The sequence below is a fragment of the Heteronotia binoei genome, chromosome 21 (assembly GCF_032191835.1).
Source record: "Heteronotia binoei isolate CCM8104 ecotype False Entrance Well chromosome 21, APGP_CSIRO_Hbin_v1, whole genome shotgun sequence".
Taxonomy (NCBI): domain Eukaryota; kingdom Metazoa; phylum Chordata; class Lepidosauria; order Squamata; family Gekkonidae; genus Heteronotia; species Heteronotia binoei.
This window is the reverse complement of record NC_083243.1, coordinates 11,158,540-11,183,692: the sequence shown is the minus strand read 5'-3', so window position 1 is coordinate 11,183,692 and position 25,153 is coordinate 11,158,540. Positions and strand designations below refer to the sequence as shown.

At 49.7% G+C, this 25,153-nt stretch overlaps 1 protein-coding gene across 1 annotated transcript in view; it reads left to right on the top strand.

The window, feature by feature from the left end:
- Nucleotides 1-25,153, top strand: part of WDHD1 (WD repeat and HMG-box DNA binding protein 1) — a 118,539-nt gene that overhangs the window by 49,582 nt on the left and 43,804 nt on the right. Inside the window, exons 12-16 of the mRNA XM_060261842.1 lie at nucleotides 4,725-4,909; nucleotides 6,018-6,259; nucleotides 10,548-10,685; nucleotides 18,219-18,375; nucleotides 24,874-24,988. Of these exons, the coding sequence (XP_060117825.1) occupies nucleotides 4,725-4,909; nucleotides 6,018-6,259; nucleotides 10,548-10,685; nucleotides 18,219-18,375; nucleotides 24,874-24,988 (837 nt within the window). The remainder of the gene's footprint in view (nucleotides 1-4,724; nucleotides 4,910-6,017; nucleotides 6,260-10,547; nucleotides 10,686-18,218; nucleotides 18,376-24,873; nucleotides 24,989-25,153) is intronic.

The following is a 25,153-nucleotide window of genomic DNA, read 5'->3' as shown; positions in this document are numbered from 1 at the left end:
TCTGGAGAGCTACCGTTGGCCGCCCCTGACTTAAATTATGTGTCCACACCACACCACGCCACTCAAAATTCAGCTTCTGGTTTAATGGCTTAACTAGCTTAAATTTTTATCTGTTCTAATTGTTTGATTGCTGTATTATTTATTCCTTGATTGTTTTTTTTTACTGTTGATCTGATTTGTTTTATTGTATTGGAACCCACCCCGAGCTCATTATGGGAAAGGGCGGGCTATAAATTAACAGAAATAAATAAAAAAATAATAAAATTTGTCAGCTCTTGGAGGATTGGCTACATCAGGGATGTGTGGCCTAATAGGCAAAGGAGCTCCTGCTAGAATTCCACCTTACAAGGCTCTTTTTTGTAAGCACTTGGAGGATTGGCTACATCAGGGATGTGTGGCCTAATAGGCAAAGGAGCTCCTGCTAGAATTCCACCTTACAAGGCTCTTTTTTGTAAGCTCTTGGAGGATTGGCTACATCAGGGGTGTGTGGCCTAATGTGCAAAGGAGCTCCTGCTAGAATCCCACCCCTGGTTACTGCATAGTTTGTTTCTCTTGTCATAGCATTGTGAATCTCATAGAATCTTAGAGTTGGAAGGGACCTCCAGGGTCATCCACTCCAACCCCCTGCACAGCGCAGGAAATTCACAAATACATTTCCCACACACATACATCCCCAGTAACCCCCACTCCATGGCCAAAAGATGGCAAAAGCCTCCGGGATCCCTGGCCAAACCGGCCTGGAGAAAAATTGCTGACTGACTCGAAAGTGTCAATCACCATTTTCCTGGGCATTGAAAAAAAAAGCCACAAGAACTAAGCACTGATGCAACCCTTCCTGCAGTCCTTCTCATGATGTGCCTAATTCACAGAATCAACATGGCTGTCAGGTGGCCCTCTAGCCTCTGTTGAAAAACCTCCAAGGAAGGAGAGCCCACCACCTCCCGAGGAGGAAGCCTCTTCCACTGAGGAACTGCACTAAACTCACAGATACCTCCCCCTAAAGTCACAGGATCTTCATTGCTGTCAGATGGCCATCTAGCCTCTGTTTAAAAACCTCCAAGGAAGGAGAGCCCACCACCTCCCGAGGAGGAAGCCTGTTCCACTGAGGAACCGCTCTAAACTCACAAACACCTCCCCCTAAATTCACAGATGCTTCATTGCTGTCAGAGGGCCCTCTAGCCTCTGTTTCAAAACCTCCAAGGAAAGAGAGCCCACCACCTCCCGAGGAAACCTGTTCCACTGAGGAACTGCTCTAACGCTTAGGAAGTTCTTCCTTATGTTGAGCCCACCACCTCCCGAGGAAGCCTGTTCCACTGAGGAACCGCTCTCACGGTCAGGAAGTTCTTCCTAATGTTGAGCCGGAAACTCTTTTGATTTAATTTCAACCCATTGGTTCTGGTCTGACCTTCTGGGGCAACAAAAAACAATTCCACACCATCCTCTATATGACAGCCCTTCAAGTATTTGAAAATGGTGATCCTATCACCTCTCAGCCGCCTCCTCTCCAGGCTAAACATCCCCAGCTCCTTCAACCTTTCCTCACAGGACTTGGTCTCCAGACCCCTCACCATCCTCGTCACCCTCCTCTGGACCCGTTCCAGCTTGTCTGCATCCTTCTTAAATTGTGGTGCCCAAAACTGAGTCTAACAGAGCAGAGTAAATGTCTCTTGAATGCAGAGAGGCGTAACTCTGAAAAGCTGCCAAAGCTGTCAGTATTGATCATATCGATAACAATATCGATCATGCTTGAAAGAGAGTTTGAAGTATTTCATTAACATTACAAGTAGCAGTTAAAAGTCGTTCAGCCTCCCATTTATAGCGTTTGGCTCCTGGTGTACCCAGGGAGGCTGAGGAAGAGCGGTGTTCGAAAGACCACGGTCCTTGACCCTGCCAGCGAGTATTTGAGTATTTAACTAGAATGATGAAAGGGTTGGAACACTTTCCCTATGAAGAAAGGTTAAAATGCTTCGGGCTCTTTAGCTTGGAGAGATGTTGACTGCGGGGGTGACATGATAGAGGTTGACAAGATTATGCATGGGATGGAGAAAGTAGAGAAAGAAGTCCTTTTCTCCCTTTCTCACAATACTCGTGGGCATTCCTTGAAATTGCTGAGCAGTTGGGTTAGAACTGAAGTCTCTCTTTGCTCAAAAGGAAGTCTCTCTTCACTCAAAGGGTGATTAACATATGGAATTCACTGCCACAGCAGACGGTGGCAGCTCCAAGCATAGACAGCTTCAAGAAGGGATTGGATAAGCATATGGAGCAAAGGTCCATCAGTGGCTATTAGCCACAAGGTATAGATTGAGCTCTTTGGGCCGTGAAGCTCTGTATTCTTGGTGCTTGGGGGGGGGGGCAACAGTGAGAGGGCTTCTAGTGTCTGGCCCCACTGGTGGACCTCCTGATGGCATCTGGGTTTTTGGCCACTGTGTGCACAGAGTGTTGGACTGGATGGGCCATTGACCTGACCCAACATGGTTTCTCTTATGTTCTTATGTCTGGGGCAGTGATGCTCTGTATTTTTGGTGCTTGGCGGAGGGCAACAGTGGGAGGGCTTCTAGTGTCCTGGCCCCACTGGTGGACCTCCTGATGGCACCTGAGTTTTTTGGCCACTGTGTGACACAGAGTGTTGGACTGGATGGGCCATTGGCCTGACCCAACATGGCTTCTCTTATGTTCTTAAGTGTGACACAGAGTGTTGGACTGGATGGGCCATTGGCCTGACCCAACATGGCTTCTCTTATGTCTTAAGTGTGACACAGAGTGTTGGACTGGATGAGCCATTGGCCTGATCCAACAGGGCTTCTCTTATGTTCTTATGTGACACAGTGTTGGACTGGATGGGCCATTGGCCTGATCCAACATGGCTTCTCTTATGTTCTTATGTCTGGGGCAGTGATGCTCTGTATTTTTGGTGCTTGGCGGAGGGCAACAGTGGGAGGGCTTCTAGTGTCCTGGCCCCACTGGTGGACCTCCTGATGGCACCTGAGTTTTTTGGCCACTGTGTGACACAGAGTGTTGGACTGGATGGGCCATTGGCCTGACCCAACATGGCTTCTCTTATGTTCTTAGTGTGACACAGAGTGTTGGACTGGATGGGCCATTGGCCTGACCAACATGGCTTCTCTTATGTTCTTAAGTGTGACACAGAGTGTTGGACTGGATGGGCCATTGGCCTGATCCAACAGGGCTTCTCTTATGTTCTTATGTGACACAGTGTTGGACTGGATGGGCCATTGGCCTGATCCAACATGGCTTCTCTTATGTTCTTATGTGACACAGAGTGTTGGACTGGATGGGCCATTGGCCTGATCCAACATGGCTTCTCTTATGTTCTTATGTGACACAGTGTTGGACTGGATGGGCCATTGGCCTGATCCAACAGGGCTTCTCTTATGTTCTTATGTCACACAGAGTGTTAGACTGGATGGGCCACTGGCCTGATCCAACAGGGCTTCTCTTATGTTCTTATGTGACACAGAGTGTTGGACTGGATGGGCCATTGGCCTGATCCAACATGGCTTCTCTTATGTTCTTATGTGACACAGAGTGTTAGACTGGATGGGCCATTGGCCTGACCCAACATGGCTTCTCTTATGTTCTTAAGTGTGACACAGAGTGTTGGACTGGATGGGCCATTGGCCTGATCCAACAGGGCTTCTCTTATGTTCTTATGTGACACAGAGTGTTGGACTGGATGGGCCATGGCCTGATCCAACATGGCTTCTCTTATGTTCTTATGTGACACAGAGTGTTGGACTGGATGGGCCATTGGCCTGATCCAACATGGCTTCTCTTATGTTCTTATGTGACACAGTGTTGGACTGGATGGGCCATTGGCCTGATCCAACAGGGCTTCTCTTATGTTCTTATGTCACACAGAGTGTTAGACTGGATGGGCCACTGGCCTGATCCAACAGGGCTTCTCTTATGTTCTTATGTGACACAGAGTGTTGGACTGGATGGGCCATTGGCCTGATCCAACATGGCTTCTCTTATGTTCTTATGTGACACAGAGTGTTAGACTGGATGGGCCACTGGCCTGATCCAACAGGGCTTCTCTTATGTTCTTAAGTGACACAGAGTGTTGGACTGGAGGGGCCATTGGCCTGATCCAACATGGCTTCTCTTATGTTCTTATGTGACACAGAGTGTTGGACTGGATGGGCCACTGGCCTGATCCAACAGGGCTTCTCTTATGTTCTTATGTGACACAGAGTGTTGGACTGGAGGGGCCATTGGCCTGATCCAACATGGCTTCTCTTATGTTCTTATGTGACACAAACTGTTGGACTGGATGGGCCATTGGCCTGATCCAACATGGCTTCTCTTATGTTCTTATGTGACACAGAGTGTTGGACTGGATGGGCCACTGGCCTGATCCAACATGGCTTCTCTTATGTTCTTAAGTGACACAGAGTGTTGGACTGGATGGGCCACTGGCCTGATCCAACATGGCTTCTCTTATGTTCTTATGTGACACAGAGTGTTGGACTGGATGGGCCACTGGCCTGATCCAACATGGCTTCTCTTATGTTCTTAAGTGACACAGAGTGTTGGACTGGATGGGCCATTGGCCTGATCCAACATAGCTTCTCTTATGTTCTTATGAGCAGTGACTCACAAAAGCTCTTCCCTTCCCCAAATGTTGTCAGTCTTTCAGGCACTACTGGACTCTGGCTCTTTTCTATTGCTGAAAGCAGTTATTATTCTTGCCTCCGTTATAGGTGTGGAACTCTGTTGGTATCATTCGCTGCTATAACGACGAGCAAGACAACGCTATAGAGGTGGAATTCCACGACGCTGCTGTACACCACGCGATGCACTTGCCAAATTCTTTGAGCCACACCATGGCAGACCTTTCCATTGAAGCCGTTTTATTAGCCTGCGAGAGCACCGAAGAGCTGGCGAGGTAAGACCTCCAAAAGCTTTCTTGAGGAGCGCAGCTACTGAGGCAAGCTCTGCTTTGTTATAGGGTACTCAAGCACGAGCATTGCACTGAATCAGACCCTTGATCCATCAGGAACGGTAGTCTCTATCAGGGCTTTTTTTGTAACAGGAACTCCTTTGCGTATTAGGCCACACACCCCTGATGTAGACAATCCTCCAAGAGCTTACAGGGCTCTTCATGCAGGGTGTACTGTAAGTTCCAGGAGGATTGGCTACATCAGGGGGGCGTGGCCTAATATCAGAGGACTTCCTGCTACAAAAAAAAGCCCTGGTCTCATATGGACAGTGGCTCTCCAGGGTCTCAGTTTGAGGTCTTTCTCATCCCCTCCTGCCTGGTCCTTTTAACTGCAGATGCCGGGGATTGAACCTGGGACCTTCTGCATGCCAAGCAGATGCTCAGCCACTGAGCTACAGCCCCACTTCATGGCTCTCCAGGGTCTCAGGCGGAGGTCTTTCCCATCACCTCCTGCCTGGTCCTTTTTAACTGGAGATGCCGGGGATTGAACCTGGGACCTTCTGCATGCCAAGCAGATGCTCTGCCACTGAGCTACAGCCCCACTGCATGGCTCTCCAGGGTCTCAGACGGAGGTCTTTCCCATCCCCTCCTGCCTGGTCCTTTTCCACTGGAGATGCTGGGGATTGAGCCTTGAACTTTTAGCATGCCAAGCAGATACTCTGTCACTGAGCCCCCCGGGGGTGGCCAAACTGTGGCTTGGGAACCACATGCGGCTCTTTCACACATATTACGTGGCTCTTGAAGCCCCCATTGCCGCATCATCTAGTTTAGAGAAGGCATTTCTCTCTTTAAATCACTTCTCCAAGCAGCTTGGAGAATGCATTTTAATTTAAAGTTGTTTTCTTTCCACCTCTCTCTTCCTTTCCCCCATCTGTCCCTCCCTCCCTCCCTTTGTTCTTTCTCTCAAAACATCTGACATTCACGTCTTGCAGCTCTCAAACATCTGACATTTATTGTACGTGGCTCTTACGTTAAGCAAGTTTGGCCACCACTGCCCCTGCCGCTCCCCTCCTTAGATTGCCGTGATTGTCTTCATCTTTTTTTTTTTAAAAAGCAAACTTCACTGCATCCATTTCAACTCCTGGGATTCCAACAAGGAATGGACGGTCGACATGCTGCAGGACGAAGACATCCAAGCAGTCTGTTTGGGCCAAGGCTGGGCTGCGTGTGCCACCAGCGCGCTCCTCATCCGCGTGTTCACAGTGGGGGGAGTTCAGAAAGAGATCTTCAGCCTCCCTGGTCCGGTGGTGTCCATGGCAGGACATGGAGAACAGCTGTTGGTGGTCTTTCACAGAGGTGCTTTCCCCTGCCCTGTTTTTCTTCCGCCTTTCATAAATATGCATTCCAGAGAGGTGCAATCTTTTTCTGTCGCTGCTGGGCATTTAAAAAAGTGGGCGGAGCCTTTTTTTTGTTTGGTTTGGTGTTCCTTCAGTAATTTCCTCCTTTCCTATCGATTTAGTTGTGTTACGTTTTGTATGTGTTTTAGCTCTGGTTTTAATTGTTCTCGTGGCTTTGCGGGTTGGGTTAATGATTTTCAAATGCGATTTTATGACATAAATTTTCATTTGTTAGCTGCCTTGGGGGCCAGAGCCTTGAAATAATTGGATTTTGAACCCTGTTATTTACTTCCTTATTTGTTTTTTTACTTCATATGTTTGTTAGCCACCTTCTTTCCATACAGATTCAAAGTGGCTTACAATAGAGATAAAATACAAAAAAAAAAAATGCATAAGAAGCAGGTAAAAACCAGACTTCAAAATCGTAATTTAGGACTGCTAGTACCTTAATCCATTGCAGTCCAAAACAGGAGAGCCAGTTTGGTGTGGTAGTTAAGAAGAAATTCATCCGTAAGTGTTCAGTGGTCTCGTTTCTTTTGTGGTTGCTGCTTTACTGACACTGGAATGGTTTTCATTTAGGCAGAGCTTTTTTTGTGGCAAGAACTCCTTTGCCTATTAGGCCACACACCCCTGATGTGGCCAATCCTCCAAGAGCTTACACGGCTCTTCTTACAGGGCCTACTGTAAGATCCAGGAGGACTGGCTACATCAGTGGGGTGTGGCCTAATATGCAAAGGAGGTCCTGCTAGAATTCCTTACAGGGCTCTTCTTACAGGGCCTACTGTAAGCTCCCAGAGGATTGGCTACATCAGGGGCGTGTGGCCTAATATACAAAGTAATGCACATTGGGGCCAAAAATCCTAGCTATCAATACAAGTTGGTGAGGTGTGAACTGACAGAGACTGACCAAAGAGAGAGATCTTGGGGTCGTGGTAGATAACTCACTGAAAATGTTGAGACAGTGTGCAATTGCAATAAAAAGGCCAATGTCATGGTGGGAATTATTAGGAAGGGAACTGAAAACAGATAAGCCAGTATTGTAATGGCCCTGTTTAAATTGATGGTGCGGCCTCATTTGGAATACTGTGTACAATTCTAGTCACCGCACCTCAAAAAAGATATAGCATTGGGAAAAAGTGCAGAAAAGGGCAACTAGAATGATTCAAGGGTTGGAACACTTTCCTTATGAAGAAAGGTTAAAACACTTGTGGATCTTTAGCTTGGAGAAACGTCGACTACGGGGTGAAATGATAGAGATTTACAAGATTATGCATGGGATGGAGAAAGTAGAGGAAGAAGTCCTTTTCTCCCTTTCTCAAAATTGGTTAAGCATATGGAGCAGTGGTCCATTAGTGGCTGTTAGTCACAGCTGATTGTTGGAACGCTCTGTCTGGTGCAGTGATGCTCTGTATTCTTGGTGCTTGGGGGGGTGCACAGTAGAAGGGCTTCTAGCCCCATTGGTGGACCTCCTGATGGCACTTGATTTTTTGTGGCCACTGTGTGACACAGAGTGTTGGACTGGATGGGCCATTGGCCTGATCCAGCATGGCTTCTCTTATGTTCCTATGTGACAGAGTGTTGGACTGGATGGGCCATTGGCCTGATCCAACATGGCTTCTCTTATGTTCTTATGTATGACTCAGGGTGTTGGACTGGATGGGCCATTGGCCTGATCCAGCATGGCTTCTCTTATGTTCCTATGTGACAGAGTGTTGGACTGGATGGGCCACTGGCCTGATCCAACATGGCTTCTCTTATGTTCTTATGTGTGACACAGAGTGTTGGACTGGATGGGCCATTGGCCTGATCCAACAGGGCTTCTCTTATGTTCTTATGTGACACAGAGTGTTGGACTGGATGGGCCATTGGCCTGATCCAACACGGCTTCTCTGATGTTCTTATGTGTGACACAGAGTGTTGGACTGGATGGGCCATTGGCCCTGATCCAACATGGCCTCTCTTATGTTCTTATGTGTAACACAGAGTGTTGGACTGGATGGGCCACTGGCCTGATCCAACATGGCTTCTCTGATGTTCTTATGTGTAACCCAGAGTGTTGGACTGGATGGGACACTGGCCTGATCCAACATGGCTTCTCTTGTGTAATGTTCTTATGTACGAAGTAGGCGGTAAGCTCCCCCTCACTGGCAGACTTTAAGCATCAACTGGGCAAACACTTGTCAGGGATGCTGACAATAAAAAACAAATAAGTCACCAGGTCCGGATGGCATACATCCCAGAGTTCTGAAAGAACTCAGTTGAACTTGTGGATCTTCTGACAAAAATATGTAATCTTTCATTGAAATCTGCCTCCGTTCCTGAGGACTGGAAGGTAGCAAATGTCACCCCCATCTTTAGGTTCCAGAGGAGATCCGGGAAATTACAGGCCAGTCAGTCTGACTTCAATACCGGGAAAGTTGGTAGAAACCATTATCAAGGACAGAATGAGTAGGCACATTGATGAACACAAGTTATTGAGGAAGACTCAGCATGGATTCTTTAAGGGAAGATCTTGCCTCACTAACCTGTTACATTTCTTTGAGGGGGTGAACAAACATGTGGACAAAGGAGACCCGATAGATGTTGTTTACCTTGACTTCCAGAAAGCTTTTGATAAAGTTCCTCATCAAAGGCTCCTTAGTAAGCTCGAGAGTCACGGAGTAAAAGGACAGGTCCTCTTGTGGATCAAAAACTGGCTAATTAATAGGAAGCAGAGAGTGAGTATATATGGGCAGTCTTCACAGTGGAGGACGGTAAGCAGTGGAGTGCCGCAGGGCTCAGTACTGGGTCCCATGCTCTTTAACTTGTTCATAAATGATTTGGAGTTGAGAGTAGGCAGTGAAGTGGCCAAGTTTGCGGATGACACTAAATTGTTCAGGGTGGTGAGAACCAGAGAGGATTGTGAGGCACTCCAAAGGGATCTGTTGAGGCTGGGTGAGTGGGCGTCGATGTGGCAGATGAGGTTCAGTGTGGCCAAGTGCAAAGTAATGCACATTGGGGCCAAGAATCCCAACTACAAATACGTTGATGGGTTGTGAACTGGCAGAGACTGACCAAGAGAGAGATTTTGGGGTCGTGGTAGATAACTCACTGAAAATGTCAAGACAGTGTGCGATTGCAATAAAAAAGGCCAACGCCATGCTGGAAATTATTAGGAAAGGAATTGAAAACAAATCAGCCAGTATCATAATGCCCCTGTATAAATCGATGGTGTGGTCTCATTTGGAATACTGTGTACAATTCTGGTCACCGCACCACTAAAAGGATATTGTAGCACTGGAAAAAGTGCAGAAAAGGGCAACTAGAATGATTAAAGGTTTGGAACACTTTCCCTATAAAGAAAGGTTAAAATGCTTGGGGCTCTTTAGCTTGGAGAAACGTTGACTGCAGGGTGACATGATAGAGGTTTACAAGATTATGCATTGGATGGAGAAAGTAGAGAAAGAAGTCCTTTTCTCCCTTTCTCACAATTCAAGAACTCGTGTGCATTCAGTGAAATTGCTGAGCAGTCAGGTTAAAATGGATAGAAGGAAGTACTTCTTCACCCAAAGGGTGATTAACATGTGGAATTCACTGCCACAGGAGGTGGCGGCGGCTACAAGCATAGACAGCTTCAAGAGGGGGTTAGATAAAAATATGGAGCAGGAATTCTAGGATTCAGTGATTTTTTTTTTTAAGTCTGTGGCCATTACTGCTGGTGATAAGACCCAGAAAATATTTTATAAAAATGAAGTTGCATTTAAGGCTCAAAATTCTAATACTTCTGTCTTCTCTGAACGCTTAAAAGGTCAATGAGGATCTGGCAATATAGCAAATTGTATAAGGGAGTGGAAGTCCTTGCATGTGTAAATATTTCTCCATGTATCCCTTACACATGGAGAGCAAGTTTGGTGTAGTGGCTAAGTGTACAGACTCTTTATCTGGGAGAACTGGGTTTGGTTCTCTCCTCCTCCACTTGCAGCTACTGGAATGGCCTTGGGTCCACCATAGCTCTTGTAAGAGTTGTCCTTGAAAAGGCAGCTGCTGTAAGAGCTTTCTTAGCCCCACCCACCTCTGTTGAGGGGGAGGGGGAAGGAGATTTTGAGCACTCTGAGAATCGGACTATAGGGCGGGATATAAATCTAATATCTATTTCACATGCTCCTTTGTACAGTTTATACTTTCTTCTTCACTTCAGCTCCTTTGCACAGTTTATATTTGTTAAGATTTGAACGTTTCCACCCTTTTTATTTAAAAAAAAAATACAGGTACCGGCTTTGATGGAGACCAGTGTCTTGGAGTTCAGCTGGTAGAGCTTGGAAAAAAGAAGAGACAGATTTTGCATGGTGTCCCGCTTCCCCTTTCCTGGAAGTCGTATCTAACATGGGTAGGATTTTCAGCAGAAGGTAAGATGAGTTCTCGCTCTCCTTCTCTTTCTTCCAAGATGCACAGATTGATTTGATTTGTATCGAAGGACAGGGCTGACTCCACAGAGCGGCTCACAAACCCACATCAGAGAGTAACGGAAATACCTCCAGGCTGTCGAGAGGCGGAGAGACAAATGTCCACATCCCTGGAAAAAAGCTCTGCTTCTGCCACGTCTTAGACGCACTGCAGAAGATCTTGGGGGCTATCCTAACTCAGGAAGTATTATAGCAGGGCATTGAGGCTTCCTTTTGTGGGTGTGTGCACCTCTGAGTATTCTCCAGTGCTACATTTGTGCAAACAGAACATTACCTGCATGAAATGGGCAGAAGTTGGAGTTTTGGGGGGGGGGGGGTTTGTTTGTTTGTTTTTTGTTTCGGTGATTCTGCAGCCTCACAATTGGAGAAAGTTGCGACCTGAGTTTGCTTGTCACTGAACGACAACATTCTAACAGTGTGGTTTTTTAAAAAGCTGAGCAGCAGTTCTCTTAAGCCTTACCACAATTCCATGAGACGGGGTGCTCAGATTTACAGGTTTCCCCCCCCCAGATGTTACAGATGGGAATTTGAACATGCCAATGGAGAGCCAATGTGGTGTAGGTGTACTGATCTGGGCTACTGGGATGTCTGGGTTCAAGTCTGGGGCAGTGATGCTCTGTGTTCTTGGTGCTTGGGGGGCCATGGTGGGAAGACTTCTGGAGCTCTGGCCCCACTGATGGACCTCCTGATAGCCGCCCTGAGCCTGCCGTGGCAAGGAGGGCGGAGTATAAATCTAATAAACCATGTAGGTTTTGTCCTTGGAACGGTAGGGGTAAAAGTTACTTTCATTTCCTTCCTTCTCCTGCTTGTTAAATGCTTCATAACTCGTCATCCCGGCAACCCCACCGAGCAAGCAAAACTACTTCAGAAATTCATTTGCTGCTTCGGAGGGTAGGCATGGTGGTCTTCAGTGGAACAGTGAGATGTGAGTCCGGCAGAGAAGAAGAAGAAGATATTGGGTTTATATCCCGCCCTCCACTCCAAATCTCAGAGTCTCAGAGCGGCTCACAATCTCCTTTCCTTTCCTTCCCTACAACGGACATCCTGTGAGGTGGGTGGGAGTGAAAGGGCTCTCCCAGCAGCTGCCCTTCCAAGGACAGAGTCTCAGAGCGGCCTGCAATCTCCTTTCCCTTCCTCCCCCACAACAGGCACCCTGTGAGGTGGGTGGAGCTGGAGAGGGCTCTCCCAGCGGTTGCCCTTTCAAGGACAGAATCTTAGAGCAGCGTGCAATCTCCTTTCCCTTCCTCCCCCACAACAGACACCCTGTGAGGTGGATGGGGCTGGAGAGGGCTCTCACAGCAGCTGCCCTTCCAAGGACAGAGTCTCAGAGCGGCCTGCAATCTCCTTTCCCTTCCTCCCCCACAACAGACACCCTGTGGGGTGGGTGGGGCTGGAGCGGGTTCTCCCAGCACCTGCCCTTTCAAGGACAGAGTCTCAGAGCGGCCTGCAATCTCCTTTCCCTTCCTCCCCCACAACAGACACCCTGTGGGGTGGGTGGGGCTGGAGAGGGCTCTCACAGCAGCTGCCCTTCCAAGGACAGAGTCTCAGAGCGGCCTGCAATCTCCTTTCCCTTCCTCCCCCACAACAGACACCCTGTGAGGTGGATGGGGCTGGAGAGGGCTCTCACAGCAGCTGCCCTTCCAAGGACAGAGTCTTAGAGCGGCCTACAATCTCCTTTCCCTTCCTCCCCAACAACAGACACCCTGTGAGGTGGGTGGGGCTGGAGCGGGTTCTCCCAGCACCTGCCCTTTCAAGGACAGAGTCTCAGAGCGGCCTGCAATCTCCTTTCCCTTCCTCCCCCACAACAGACACCCTGTGGGGTGGGTGGGGCTGGAGCGGGTTCTCCCAGCACCTGCCCTTTCAAGGACAGAGTCTCAGAGCGGCCTGCAATCTCCTTTCCCTTCCTCCCCCACAACAGACACCCTGTGAGGTGGGTGGGGCTGGAGCGGGCTCTCCCAGCAGCTGCCCTTTCAAGGACAGAGTCTCAGAGTGGCCTACAATCTCCTTTCCTTTCCTCCCCCACAACAGACAGCCTGTGAAGTGGGTGGGGCTGGAGAGGGCTCTCCCAGCAGCTGCCCTTCCAAGGACAGAGTCTCAGAGCGGCCTACAATCTCCTTTCCCTTCCTCCCCCACAACAGACACCCTGTGAGGTGGGTGGGGCTGGAGCGGGCTCTCCCAGCAGCTGCCCTTTCAAGGATAGAGATTCAGAGCGGCCTGCAATCTCCTTTCCCTTCCTCCCCCACAACAGACACCCTGTGAGGTGGGTGGGGCTGAGAGGGCTTTCCCAGCAGCTGCCCTTTCAAGGACAACCTCTGCCAGAGCTCTGGCTGACCCAAGGCCATTGCAGCAGGTGCAAGCGGAGGAGTGGGCAATCAAACCCGGTTCTCCCAGATAAGAGTCCGCACACTTAACCACTACACCAGACTGGCTCTCCTGAGATGACAAGATTTTCCAAGTATGATCTTTTGAGAGTCAAAATTCCCTTTGTCCGATACAATTACTATTATTATTATTAGATTTGTACCCACCCTCTCCCGCAAGCGGGCTCAGGGCGACTTACAACAGATTTAAAATCAGGAGCAGCACAGGAAATAATCTTACAGACATAGGCAGCAAACAGCATGCGGCTGATGGCTAACAGCATCACATAACACCATCGTGGTGAAATGCTGGGGGAAGTGACGACTTTCGAGGATGCCCGCTGGATCAATTAAAAGCTTGGCGGAAGAGCTCCATCTTCCAGGCCCTGCGAAGCCTTGATAAGTCCCGCAGGGCCCGGATCTCCAGCAGGAGCTCATTCCACCAGATAGGGGCCCAGACCGAAAAGGCCCTGGCCCTCGTTGAAGCCAGTCGGGCGTCCTTAGGACCAGGGACTATGAGAAGATGTTAAGCAGCGGACCTTAGAGCCCGGTGGGGTTCATATGGGGAGAGGCGGTCCTGAAGATATGCAGACCCCTGGCCGTAAAGGGCCTTAAATGTAAGGACCATCACCTTATTAGTTTATTTATATTCTGCCGATTCCCCCATGGGAAGTAGGAATGGGGATCCCTGTGTCTTTTATATCCCTGTCGGAAGGTAGGAAGGGCGTTACAAAGAAGATCAGGAGGCAGACCAACGCTCCCTCTATGCTGTGGAGTCTTGTGAACAGAAATTCTGCTTCATGAGCAGTGTTCCCTCTAAGCCGAGTTAGCGTGAGCTAGCTCACAGAAGGACGACCCCAGAGCACGCCGATTCAGGCAGGAGCTCTCAACTTTAATGCCAGTCGCTCACCAAGTGGAATTTTTTTGCTCACAAGACTCTGCAGCTTAAGAGGGAACGTTGTTCGTGAGCGGCTGGCGTTAAAGTTGTGAACCGCTGTATAGATTAGTCTTTTAGTAGAATTTTAATTAGTGTGTTAATTAGTTATGTTCAAATACCTGTAAAACTATTGTATTGATTGTGTTGTTAGCCGCCCTGAGCCTGCTTCGGTGGGGAAGGCGGGATACAAATAAAATTGATTGATTGATTCTCTGGGGCTATTTTTCATGAGCTAAGACTACAGTGTGTGAGCCAAAGGCTAACCCCTCCCCCCCGAGCTAGCTCACATTAACTCAGCTAAGAGGGAACACTGATGCAAAGATAACAATGCAAAATGTAATCAGCTCATTAGGGGAGGGGAGAAACTCATAGGGGCGGAAAATTTGTGGCTGTAGCGAGATAAAAATCCTGTGTCCCTTTCAGCCCCAGGGGAGTCCATTGTACCAAATTTGTGGAGGAAGTCAGGTCGCCTTGTGCGTTCACCTCTGCATCTGACTCCCTTCTGTGCAGCAGCCTTCCCACCTTCTGACTGGGATACAGTGGCTCAAGGATCCCCATTCCTATTTGTAACTGAGGAAGGGAACGTTAACTCTTGAAAGCTCCTACCGCCTCTTTTCTGTCTCTAAGAACATACCTGCCCGTATATGCCCCGGAGGTCGTTTCGTTCGGCCTCCCAAGATCTTTTGACCGTCCCCAGCCCAAGAGATGCCCGTCTCGCCTCTACCAGGGCCAAGACCTTTTCGGTCATGGCCCCGACCTGGTGGAATCAGCTCCCTATGGAGATCTAGGCCCTACCTGGCTTGTTAGCCTTTCGTAGGGCCTGTAAGAACATAAGAACATAAGAGAAGCCATGTTAGATCAGGCCAATGGCCCATCCAGTCCAACACTCTGTGTCACATAAGAGCATAAGAGAAGCCGTGTTGGATCAGGCCAGTGGCCCCTCCAGTCCAACACTCTGTGTCACATAAGAGAAGCCATGTTGGATCAGGCCACTGGCCCATCCAGTCCAACACTCTGTGTCACATAAGAACATAAGAGAAGCCATGTTGGATCAGGCCAGTGGCCCATCCAGTCCAAAACTCTGTGTCACATAAGAACATAAGAGAAGCCCTGTTGGATCAGGCCAGTGGCCCATCCAGTCCAACACTCCGTGTCACATAAGAACATAAGAGAAGCCCTGTTGGATCAGGCCAATGGCCCATCCAGTCCAACACTCTGTGTCACACATAAGAACGCAAGAGAAGCCATGTTGGATCAGGCCAATGGCCCATTCAGTCCAACACTCTGTGTCACAGATAAGAACATAAGAGAAGCCATGTTAGATCAGGCCAATTGCCCCTCCAGTCCAACACTCTGTGTCACACAGCAGCCAAATATATATACACACACACACACACACACACTGTGGCTAATAGCCACTGATGGACCTCTGCTCCATATTTTTATCTAACCCCCTCTTGAAGGTGGCTATGCTTGTAGCCGCCACCACCTCCTGTGGCAGTAAAACGAAGCTGTTCTGCCAGGCTTTTGGATGAGGCGGCGGACGTCTGTTCATTAGACTTCCGCGGCATTCAGTTCTGTATGCTACATGTTAAAAAGTAAATTAGGTGGACAGGAACACCTCTGGGAAAGACACGTTCTCAGTTTAATCCAGTCTTGCAAGCAACCTGCTGTACCACTCTGCTGGATCATCCTACTGTACCATCCTGCTGTAAAGGTAAAGGTAAAGGTAGTCCCTGTGCGAGCAGCAGTCGTTTTCGACTCTGGGGTGATGTTGTTTTCACAACGTTTTCACGGCAGACTTTTCATGGGGTGGTTTGCCATTGCCTTCCCCAGTCCTCTATGCTTTCCCCCCAGCAAGCTGGGGACTCATTTGACCGACCTCAGAAGGCTGAGTCAACCTGGAGCTGGCTACCTGAATTTAAGGACAAGGAAAGGTCCCCTGTGCAAGCACCAGTTGTTTCTGACTCCGGGGTGACGTTGCTTTCACAACGTTTTCATGGCAGACTTTTGACGGGGTGGTTTGCCGATGCCTTCCCCAGTTCTCAACGCTTTCCCCCCCAGCAAGCTGGGGACTCATTTTACTGACCTTGGAAGGACGGAAGGCTGAGTTGACTTGGAGCCGGCTACCTGAACCAGCTTTCGCTGGGATCGAACTCAGGTTGTGAGCAGAGGGCTCCGGCTGCAATACTGCAGCTTTACCGCTCTGCGCCACGGGGCTGTACTATTAACTAAATATTATAACTGGTTTTTATTGTGATTTTATTACTACCTCAGGAGAGCCAGTTTGGTGTAGTGGTTAAGTGTGCGGACTCTTATCTGGGAGAACCAGGTTTGATCCCCCACTCCTCCACTTGCACCTGCTGGAATGGCCTTGGGTCAGCCATAGCTCTGGCAGAGGTTGTCCTTGAATGGGCAGCTGCTGTGAGAGCCCTCCCCAGCCCCACCCACCTCACAGGGTGTCTGTTGTGGGGGAGGAAGGTAAAGGAGATTGTGAGCCGCTCTGAGATTCTTCGGAGTGGAGGGCAGGATATAAATCCAATATCTTCATCTGCCTCACAGGGTGTCTGTTGTGGGGGAGGAAGGGAGAGGAGATTGTGAGCCGCTCTGAGACTCTTCGGAGTGGAGGGCGGGATATAAATCCAATATCTTCATCTACCTCACAGGGTGTCTGTTGTGGGGGAGGAAGGTAAAGGAGATTGTGAGCCGCTCTGAGATTCTTCGGAGTGGAGGGCAGGATATAAATCCAATATCTTCATCTACCTCACAGGGTGTCTGTTGTGGGGGAGGAAGGTAAAGGAGATTGTGAGCCGCTCTGAGATTCTTCGGAGTGGAGGGCAGGATATAAATCCAATATCTTCATCTGCCTCACAGGGTGTCTGTTGTGGGGGAGGAAGGGAGAGGAGATTGTGAGCCGCTCTGAGATTCTTCGGAGTGGAGGGCAGGATATAAATCCAATATCTTCATCTGCCTCACAGAGTGTCTGTTGTGGGGGAGGAAGGGAGAGGAGATTGTGAGCCGCTCTGAGACTCTTCGGAGTGGAGGGCGGGATATAAATCCAATATCTTCATCTGCCTCACAGGGTGTCTGTTGTGGGGGAGGAAGGGAGAGGAGATTGTGAGCCGCTCTGAGACTCTTCGGAGTGGAGGGCGGGATATAAATCCAATATCTTCATCTGCCTCACAGGGTGTCTGTTGTGGGGGAGGAAGGGAAAGGAGATTGTAGCCGCTCTGAGATTCTTCGGAGTGGAGGGCGGGATATAAATCCAATATCTTCATCTACCTCACAGGGTGTCTGTTGTGGGGGAGGAAGGTAAAGGAGATTGTGAGCCGCTCTGAGACTCTTCGGAGTGGAGGGCGGGATATAAATCCAATATCTTCATCTACCTCACAGGGTGTCTGTTGTGGGGGAGGAAGGTAAAGGAGATTGTGAGCCGCTCTGAGACTCTTAGGAGAGGAGGGCAGGATATAAATCCAATATCTTCATCTACCTCACAGGGTGTCTGTTGTGGGGGGGGGGTGAAGGTAAAGGAGATTGTGAGCTGCTCTGAGACTCTTCAGAGTGGAGGGCGGGATATAAATCCAATATCTTCATCTACCTCACAGGGTGTCTGTTGTGGGGGGAGGAAGGGAAAGGAAATTGTGAGCCGCTCTGAGACTCTTCGGAGTGGAGGGCGGGATATAAATCCAATATCTTCATCTACCTCACTGGGTGTCTGTTGTGGGGGAGGAAGGGAAAGGAGATTGTGAGCCGCTCTGAGACTCTTCGGAGTGGAGGGCGGGATATAAATCCAATATCTTCTTCTTCTTGTTGATGTACTCCGCCCTGAACCCCCATGTGTGAATGAGTGGAATAATAATAATAATGTGGGGGTTGGACTAGATGACCGTAGAGGTCCCTTCCAACTCTATGATTCTATGAATAATGATAATAATGAGCTGCTGCACTCGATTCTATCTGCTCATTTGCTGCTGATGACCAGAAGGTGGTGCCATTCCCAAAATCCACAAGCAACGCTCTTCAGAACGTTTTCACAGTGTTTTTTGTTTCAGTTCTGCAAGATGTTGAGTGATGTTGCGCCTCGTGACAATTTGCGAATCAACACAGCTGCTTTGCAAAAAAAAAAAAAAACCCTCTCCTTGGCCAACCCTGTGCTTTTTGTGCCTGCGTGGCGAACAGGTACCCCATCTTACGCGGATTCGGAAGGCATCGTGCGCATGCTGAACAGAGGGCTTGACAATACTTGGACTCCGGTCTGCAACACGAGGGAGCACTCTAAAGGGAAGTCGGACCACTGCTGGATTGTCGGCATCCATGAAAGGCCGCAGCAACTGAGGTAGGGAACCGAACCTGCAGGATCTTGGACTTCAGCAGTATCCGGTTCTGTATGTTACATGTTCAAAAGTAAATTAGGTGGACAGGAACGCCTCTGGGAAGGACAGAGTCTCAGTTTAACCCAGTCTTGCAAGCAACAGAGCAATTAACAGACTGCATTCATTGCCTTATGACAGGGGTGGCCAGCGGTAGCTCTCCAGATGTTTTTTGCCTACAACTCCCATCAGCCCCAACCAGTATGGCTGGGGCTGATGGGAGTTGTAGGCAAAAAATATATCTTCCTTATGACACTCTCACCATCATTCTCCCGTTCTGACATGTTTTTATTGGTTTCCTACACAAATGCTATCCAGACCAAATGTTCTACCCCTTTGTTAATTTAATGATTTTGCCACTGGATTCTAACTTTGCACCACTTTGCATTCATGACCACTGCCCACCAGCTATACGTAGCTCTGCTCACTGTACCCCATACCGTTGTCCGATTAAATATGCATGCATACCAAAGCTTACATTCTGAATAAAACTTGTTTGGTCTTAAAGGTGCTACTGGACTCCTACTTTGTAGTGTTATGTTCTGTAACACGGTAGGAATAGAAAAGGAATAGCCTTTGTTGGCCCCCAGGTCTTCAGAAGACAAAAAACCAACAGCTCCCACATCCTTCATTGCTTCTGTGCAGAGCTCCTGTTTCCCCCCCACAACCGATGACTTACTCAGCTCAGTTCTGTAGACAGCCGGTCTGGTGTAGTGGTTAAGTGTGCGGACTCTTATCTGGGAGAACCGGGTTTGATCTCCTTCTCCTCCACTTGCACCTGCCGGAATGGCCTTGGGTCAGCCATCATTCTCACAGAGTTGTCCTTGAAAGGGCAGCTGCTGGGAGAGCTCTCTCAGCCCCACCTACCTCACAGGGTGTATGTTGTGGCGGGGGGGGGGAAGGTAGACATTGTGAGCCGCTCTAAGATTATGAGATTCAGAATACAGGGTGGGATATATCTTCTTCTTTCTTCTTCTTTGTCATGTGCTGCAGAACTCTTTCACTGTAAGCAAATGGAGAGCCAGTTTGGTGTAGTGGTTAAGTGTGCGGACTCTTATCGGGGAGAACCAGGTTTGATTCCCCACTCCTCCACCTGCAGCTGCTGGAATGGCCTTGGGTCAGCCATAGCTCTGGCAGAGGTTATCCTTGAAAGGGCAACTGCTGTGAGAGCCCTCTCAGCCCCACCCACCTCACAGGGTGCCTGTTGTGGGGGAGGAAGGGAAAGGAGATTGTAGGCCACTCTGAGACTCTGTCCTTGAAAGGGCAGCTGCTGGGAGAGCCCTCTCAGCCCCACCCACCTCACAGGGTGCCTGTTGTGGGGGAGGAAGGGAAAGGGGATTGTAGGCCGCTCTGAGACTCTGTCCTTGGAAGGGCAGCTGCTGGGAGAGCCCTCTCAGCCCCACCCACCTCACAGGGTGTCTGTTGTGGGGGAGGAAGGGAAAGGAAATTGTAGGCCACTCTGAGACTCTGTCCTTGAAAGGGCAGCTGCTGGGAGAGCCCTCTCAGCCCCATGCATTTCACAGGGTGTCTGTTGTGGGGGAGGAAGGGAAAGGAGATTGTAGGCCGCTCTGAGACTCTGTCCTTGAAAGGGCAGCTGCTGGGAGAGCCCTCTCAGCCCCACCCACCTCACAGGGTGTCTGTTGTGAGGGGGGGAAGGGAAAGGAGATTGTGATCCACTCTGATACTCTGTCCTTGGACGGGCAGCTGCTGTGAGAGCCCTGCTCAGCCCCACCCACCTCACAGGGTGTTTGTTGTGGGGGAGGAAGGGAAAGGAGATTGTGAGCTGCTCTGAGACTCTGTCCTTGAAAGGGCAGCTGCTGGGAGAGCCCTCTCAGCCCCACCCACCTCACAGGGTGCCTGTTGTGGGGGAGGAAGGGAAAGGGATTGTAGGCCGCTCTGAGACTCTGTCCTTGAAAGGGCAGCTGCTGGGAGAGCCCTCTCAGCCCCACCCACCTCGCAGGGTGTCTGTTGAGAGGGAGGAAGGGAAAGGAGACTGTAGGCCGCTCTGAGACTCTGTCCTTGGATGGGCAGCTGCTGTGAGAGCCCTCTCAGCCCCACCCACCTCACAGGGTGCCTGTTGTGGGGGAGGAAGGGAAAGGGATTGTAGGCCGCTCTGAGACTCTGTCCTTGAAAGGGCAGCTGCTGGGAGAGCCCTCTCCAGCCCCACCCACCTCGCAGGGTGTCTGTTGTGAGAAGAGAACTTTCTTCTCTAGGCTGGCTGACAGGGCAGTGGGGGCTTCGAGAGCCACACAATATGTGTGAAAGAGTTACATGTGGCTCCCGAGCCACAGGTTGGCCACCCCTGATGCAGGCCAACCTTCACAATGCAGGAAATAGTCACATACATGGCAGAATGAAGATCTGATCACAGGCTCATCACGTCCTGGTCTGATATTCCGACTGCTACATCATGCTGGCAGAAGAAGCTGCTCTATTTTGCGGCAGTCCCTCATCTGTGGATTTTACCAGCCGCGCCCAAAACGATGTCTTCCTTTGCTCTCTCTTCCAGCTCATTCACTTCTAGGAAACCCAGTAAAAACCACAGAGCACGTCAGATTGGCAGGATAAATATGAATGAAAGTCATTGTGGTTTTTCTTCGCTCTTCTAAAATAACTTTAAGGCATTTTTTTTATTATTCTGCTAGTAAGAAACCACCACTGCATTCTAGATGTCAGTGAGGGTAGATCTTTATGTTTAGAGAATTCTTTTTAGCTTTTTGCTGTCCCCCACCCCCACCCTACCCAGTGGTCATTCCTTTTTAGCCTAACAAAAAACCCCTTAAAATAAAACATGCTTAAAACATTAGCACTCATTGGTCTTAAAGGTGCTTCTTTGCATTCTTTGCATGGGATCCAGAGAACTGGGCAAAGGAAGCTCTGGCTCTTTCCTTCCTTCCCCAGGGGACCAGGAGGGGGAGGAGCCTCAGCCAATAGACGGAATAGAGGCTTGGCTCAGTAGCTCTGCTGTGCGATTGGAGCTCCCTGGCAAAGCAAGCTGTGATGCAGAGGGAAGCAAGAGAGAGAGAGAAGGAAGCAGACGACAGCCAGTTGCTGGGGGGGGGGGGGCTGATAGGAGCCCTCCAGGGCCTGAGTCGTCCCCTGGGCCGCATGTTTGACACCCGTGTTCTAGCAGGAACCAAAGTGTTCTGGAAATGGCTTCATCGGGGGGAAGAGGTTTTGTGGAACAACAGTAGGAAATGAAGCGGTGGTCCTAAACCATTTTGTGCTTATGGACATCTTTTGAATGCTGACACAGCATGGTGGGTGCTGCTGCAAAACGGCTGCCGCGTAAGGCGGAGCCACTCACCAAATTGACTGCTGCAGCTTACCTTCAGTCAGGGGTGGGATTCTAGCAGGAGTCCCTTTGCACATTAGGCCACACCCCTTGATGTAGCCAATCCTCCGAGAGCTTACAAAAAAGAGCCTTGTCAGCTCTTGGAGGATTGGCTACATCAGGGGGGTGTGGCCTAACATGCAAAGGAACTCCTGCCAGAATTCCATCCCTGCCTTTAGTCACACAGGAAAGATCCTTGTGCAGCTGCTGTCCAAGTGGCGTTTACATCTGAAGAAATGAGCAGTGACTCCCAAAAGCTTGTACCCTGCCACAAATTTTTGTTAGTCTTTAAAGTGCTACTGGGCTCTTGCTCTTTTCTATAAAAAGAAGACTGCAGAAGAAGTATACCTCACCCTTCTCTGAATGAGTCTCAGAGCAGCTTAGAATCATGGAATCATAGAGTTGGAAGGAACCTCCAGGGTCATCTAGTCCAACCCCCTGCACAATGCAGGAAAGCTACAAATACCTCCCCCTAAATTCACAGGACCTTCATCGCTGTCAGATGGCCATCTAGCCTCTGTTTAAAAACCTCCAAGGAAGGAGAGCCCACCACCTCCTGAGGAAGCCTCTTCCACTGAGGAACCGCTCTAAACTCACAGATACCTCCCCCTAAATTCACAGGATCCTCATTGCTGTCAGATGGCCCCTCTAGCCTCTGTTTAAGAACCTCCAAGGAAGGAGAGCCCACCACCTCCCGAGGAAGCCTGTTCCACTGATAAACCGCTCTAAACTCACAGATACATCCCTCTAAATTCACAGGATCTTTATTGCTGTCAGATGGCCATCGAGCCTCTGTTTAAAAACCTCCACGGAAGGAGAGCTCACTACTTCCCAAGGAAGCCTGTTCCACTGAGGATTCGCTCTAACGGTCAGGAAGTTCTTCCTAATGTTGAGCTGGAAACTCTTTTGATTTCATTTCAACCCCTTGGTTCTGGTCCTACCTTCTGCGGCCAAAGAAAACAATTCCACACCATCCTCAATATAACAGCCCATCAAGTACTCAAAGATGGTGATCCTATCACCTCTCAGCCGCCTCCTCTCCAGGCTAAACATAAAGGCCTTTATCTCCTTCCCTCAAAACACCTCACCTGTGAGGTGGGTGGGGCTGAGAGGGCTCTCACAGAAGCTGCCCTTTCAAGGACAACCTCTGCCAGAGCTATGGCTGACCCAAGGCCATGCCAGCAGATGCAAGTGGAGGAGTGGGGAATCAAACCCGGTTCTCCCAGATAAGAGTCCACGCACTTAACCTCTACACCAAAATCTGCACAGCCAATTGAATCTCCACCCACTTTTAAAAACACTCAGCAGGCCCCAAGAAACGTGTCAACAGGCACCCTGGTGCCCACGGTCACCACACTGGAGACATTCATTCCATGAGTGAGTTGTTGGAGGGAGGGGTGGAGTAGGGGAGATGCGGATATGCTGCCCTGAACCCCCTGGTGGGAGGGCGGGGCAAATATAAGTGCAAGGAAGATGACGATCTGTTCTTCTACATATCAAGAAGTGTTGATAACAGGGGTGGAATTCTAGCAGGAGCTCCTTTGCATATTAGGCCAACAGTGTTCCCTCTAAGCTGATTTTTAGCCTCCAGCTCACAAATTTTTGTCTTGGAAGAAGAAGAATTGCAGATTTATACCCTGCCCTTCTCCCTGAATCAGAGACTCAGAGCGGCTCACAATCTCATTTATCTTCTCCCCCACAACGGACACCCTGTGAGGTGGGTGGGGCTGAGAGGGCTCTCCCAGCAGCAGCCCTTCCAAGGACAGACTCTCAGAGCGGCCTGCAATCTCCTTTCCCTTCCTCCCCCACAACAGGCACCCTGTGAGGTGGGTGGGGCTGAGAGGGCTCTCACAGCAGCTGCGCTTTCAAGGACAACCTCTGCCAGAGCTATGGCTGACCCAAGGCCATTCCAGCAGCTGCAAGTGGAGAAGTGGGGAATCAAACCCGGTTCTCCCAGATAAGAGTCCACACATTTAACCACTACACCAAACTTAGCTCAGGAAGGTTGATCCCAGAGCATTCTAATTTATGTAGTAGCTCGCCACTTGGATGCCAGTAGCTCACAAAGTAGAATTGTTGCTCACAAGACTCTGTGGCTTAGAGGGAACCCTGTAGGCCACACACCCCTGTCGTAGCCAATCCTCCAAGAGCTTACAAAAAAGAGCCTTGTCAGCTCTTGGAGGATTGGCTACATCAGGGGTATGTGGCCTAATATGCAAAGGAGGTCCTGCTAGAATTCCTTACAGGGCTCTCAGTACAGGGCCTACTGGAAGCTCCAGGAGGATTGGCTGCATCAGGGGTGTGTGGCCTAATATGCAAAGGAGGTCCTGCTAGAATTCCTTCCAGGGCTCTCAGTACAGGGCCTACTGGAAGCTCCAGGAGGATTGGCTACATCAGGGGGTGTGGCCTAATATGCAAAGGTGGTCCTGCTAGAATTCCTTACAGGGCTCTCAGTACAGGGCCTACTGGAAGCTCCAGGAGGATTGGCTGCATCAGGGGTGTGTGGCCTAATATGCAAAGGAGGTCCTGCTAGAATTCCTTACAGGGCTCTCAGTACAGGGCCTACTGGAAGCTCCAGGAGGATTGGCTACATCAGGGGGTGTGGCCTAATATGCAAAGGAGGTCCTGCTAGAATTCCTTACAGGGCTCTCAGTACAGGGCCTACTGGAAGCTCCAGGAGGATTGGCTGCATCAGGGGTGTGTGGCCTAATATGCAAAGGTGGTCCTGCTAGAATTCCTTACAGGGCTCTCAGTACAGGGCCTACTGGAAGCTCCAGGAGGATTGGCTACATCAGGGGGTGTGGCCTAATATGCAAAGGAGGTCCTGCTAGAATTCCTTACAGGGCTCTCAGTACAGGGCCTACTGGAAGCTCCAGGAGGATTGGCTACATCAGGGGGGCGTGGCCTAATATGCAAAGGAGGTCCTGCTAGAATTCCTTACAGAGCTCTCAGTACAGGGCCTACTGGAAGCTCCAGGAGGATTGGCTGCATCAGGGGTGTGTGGCCTAATATGCAAAGGAGCTCCTGCTAGAATTCCACCCCTGGTTGATTCTTTCTAAAAGGGTGGGGGAGGATCTGCAGAGACTCCACCTTCAACCTGCGGGTAGCTCATGCTCTTTCCTTTTCACAGATGCATCCCTTGCAAAGGAGCACGCTTCCCCCCAACGCTTCCCCGCCCTGCAGTCGCTGTGTTGCCCTTCAAACTTCCTTTTTGCCAGGCTGCAACCGACAAGGGACAGATGGAGGTACGTAGACCCAGCTCGGGCTCTGTCGGTTAGCCGTCCCTTATCAGTGGCACGCAGGGACCCGATCAGACATGCTGAACGCCGCTTGGTCCCTGACGCGAGCTTTAGCACGTTGCCTCGTGTTTGCTTTCATTTCTGCCTCTAATTTTGCTCTCAGCAAGCCAT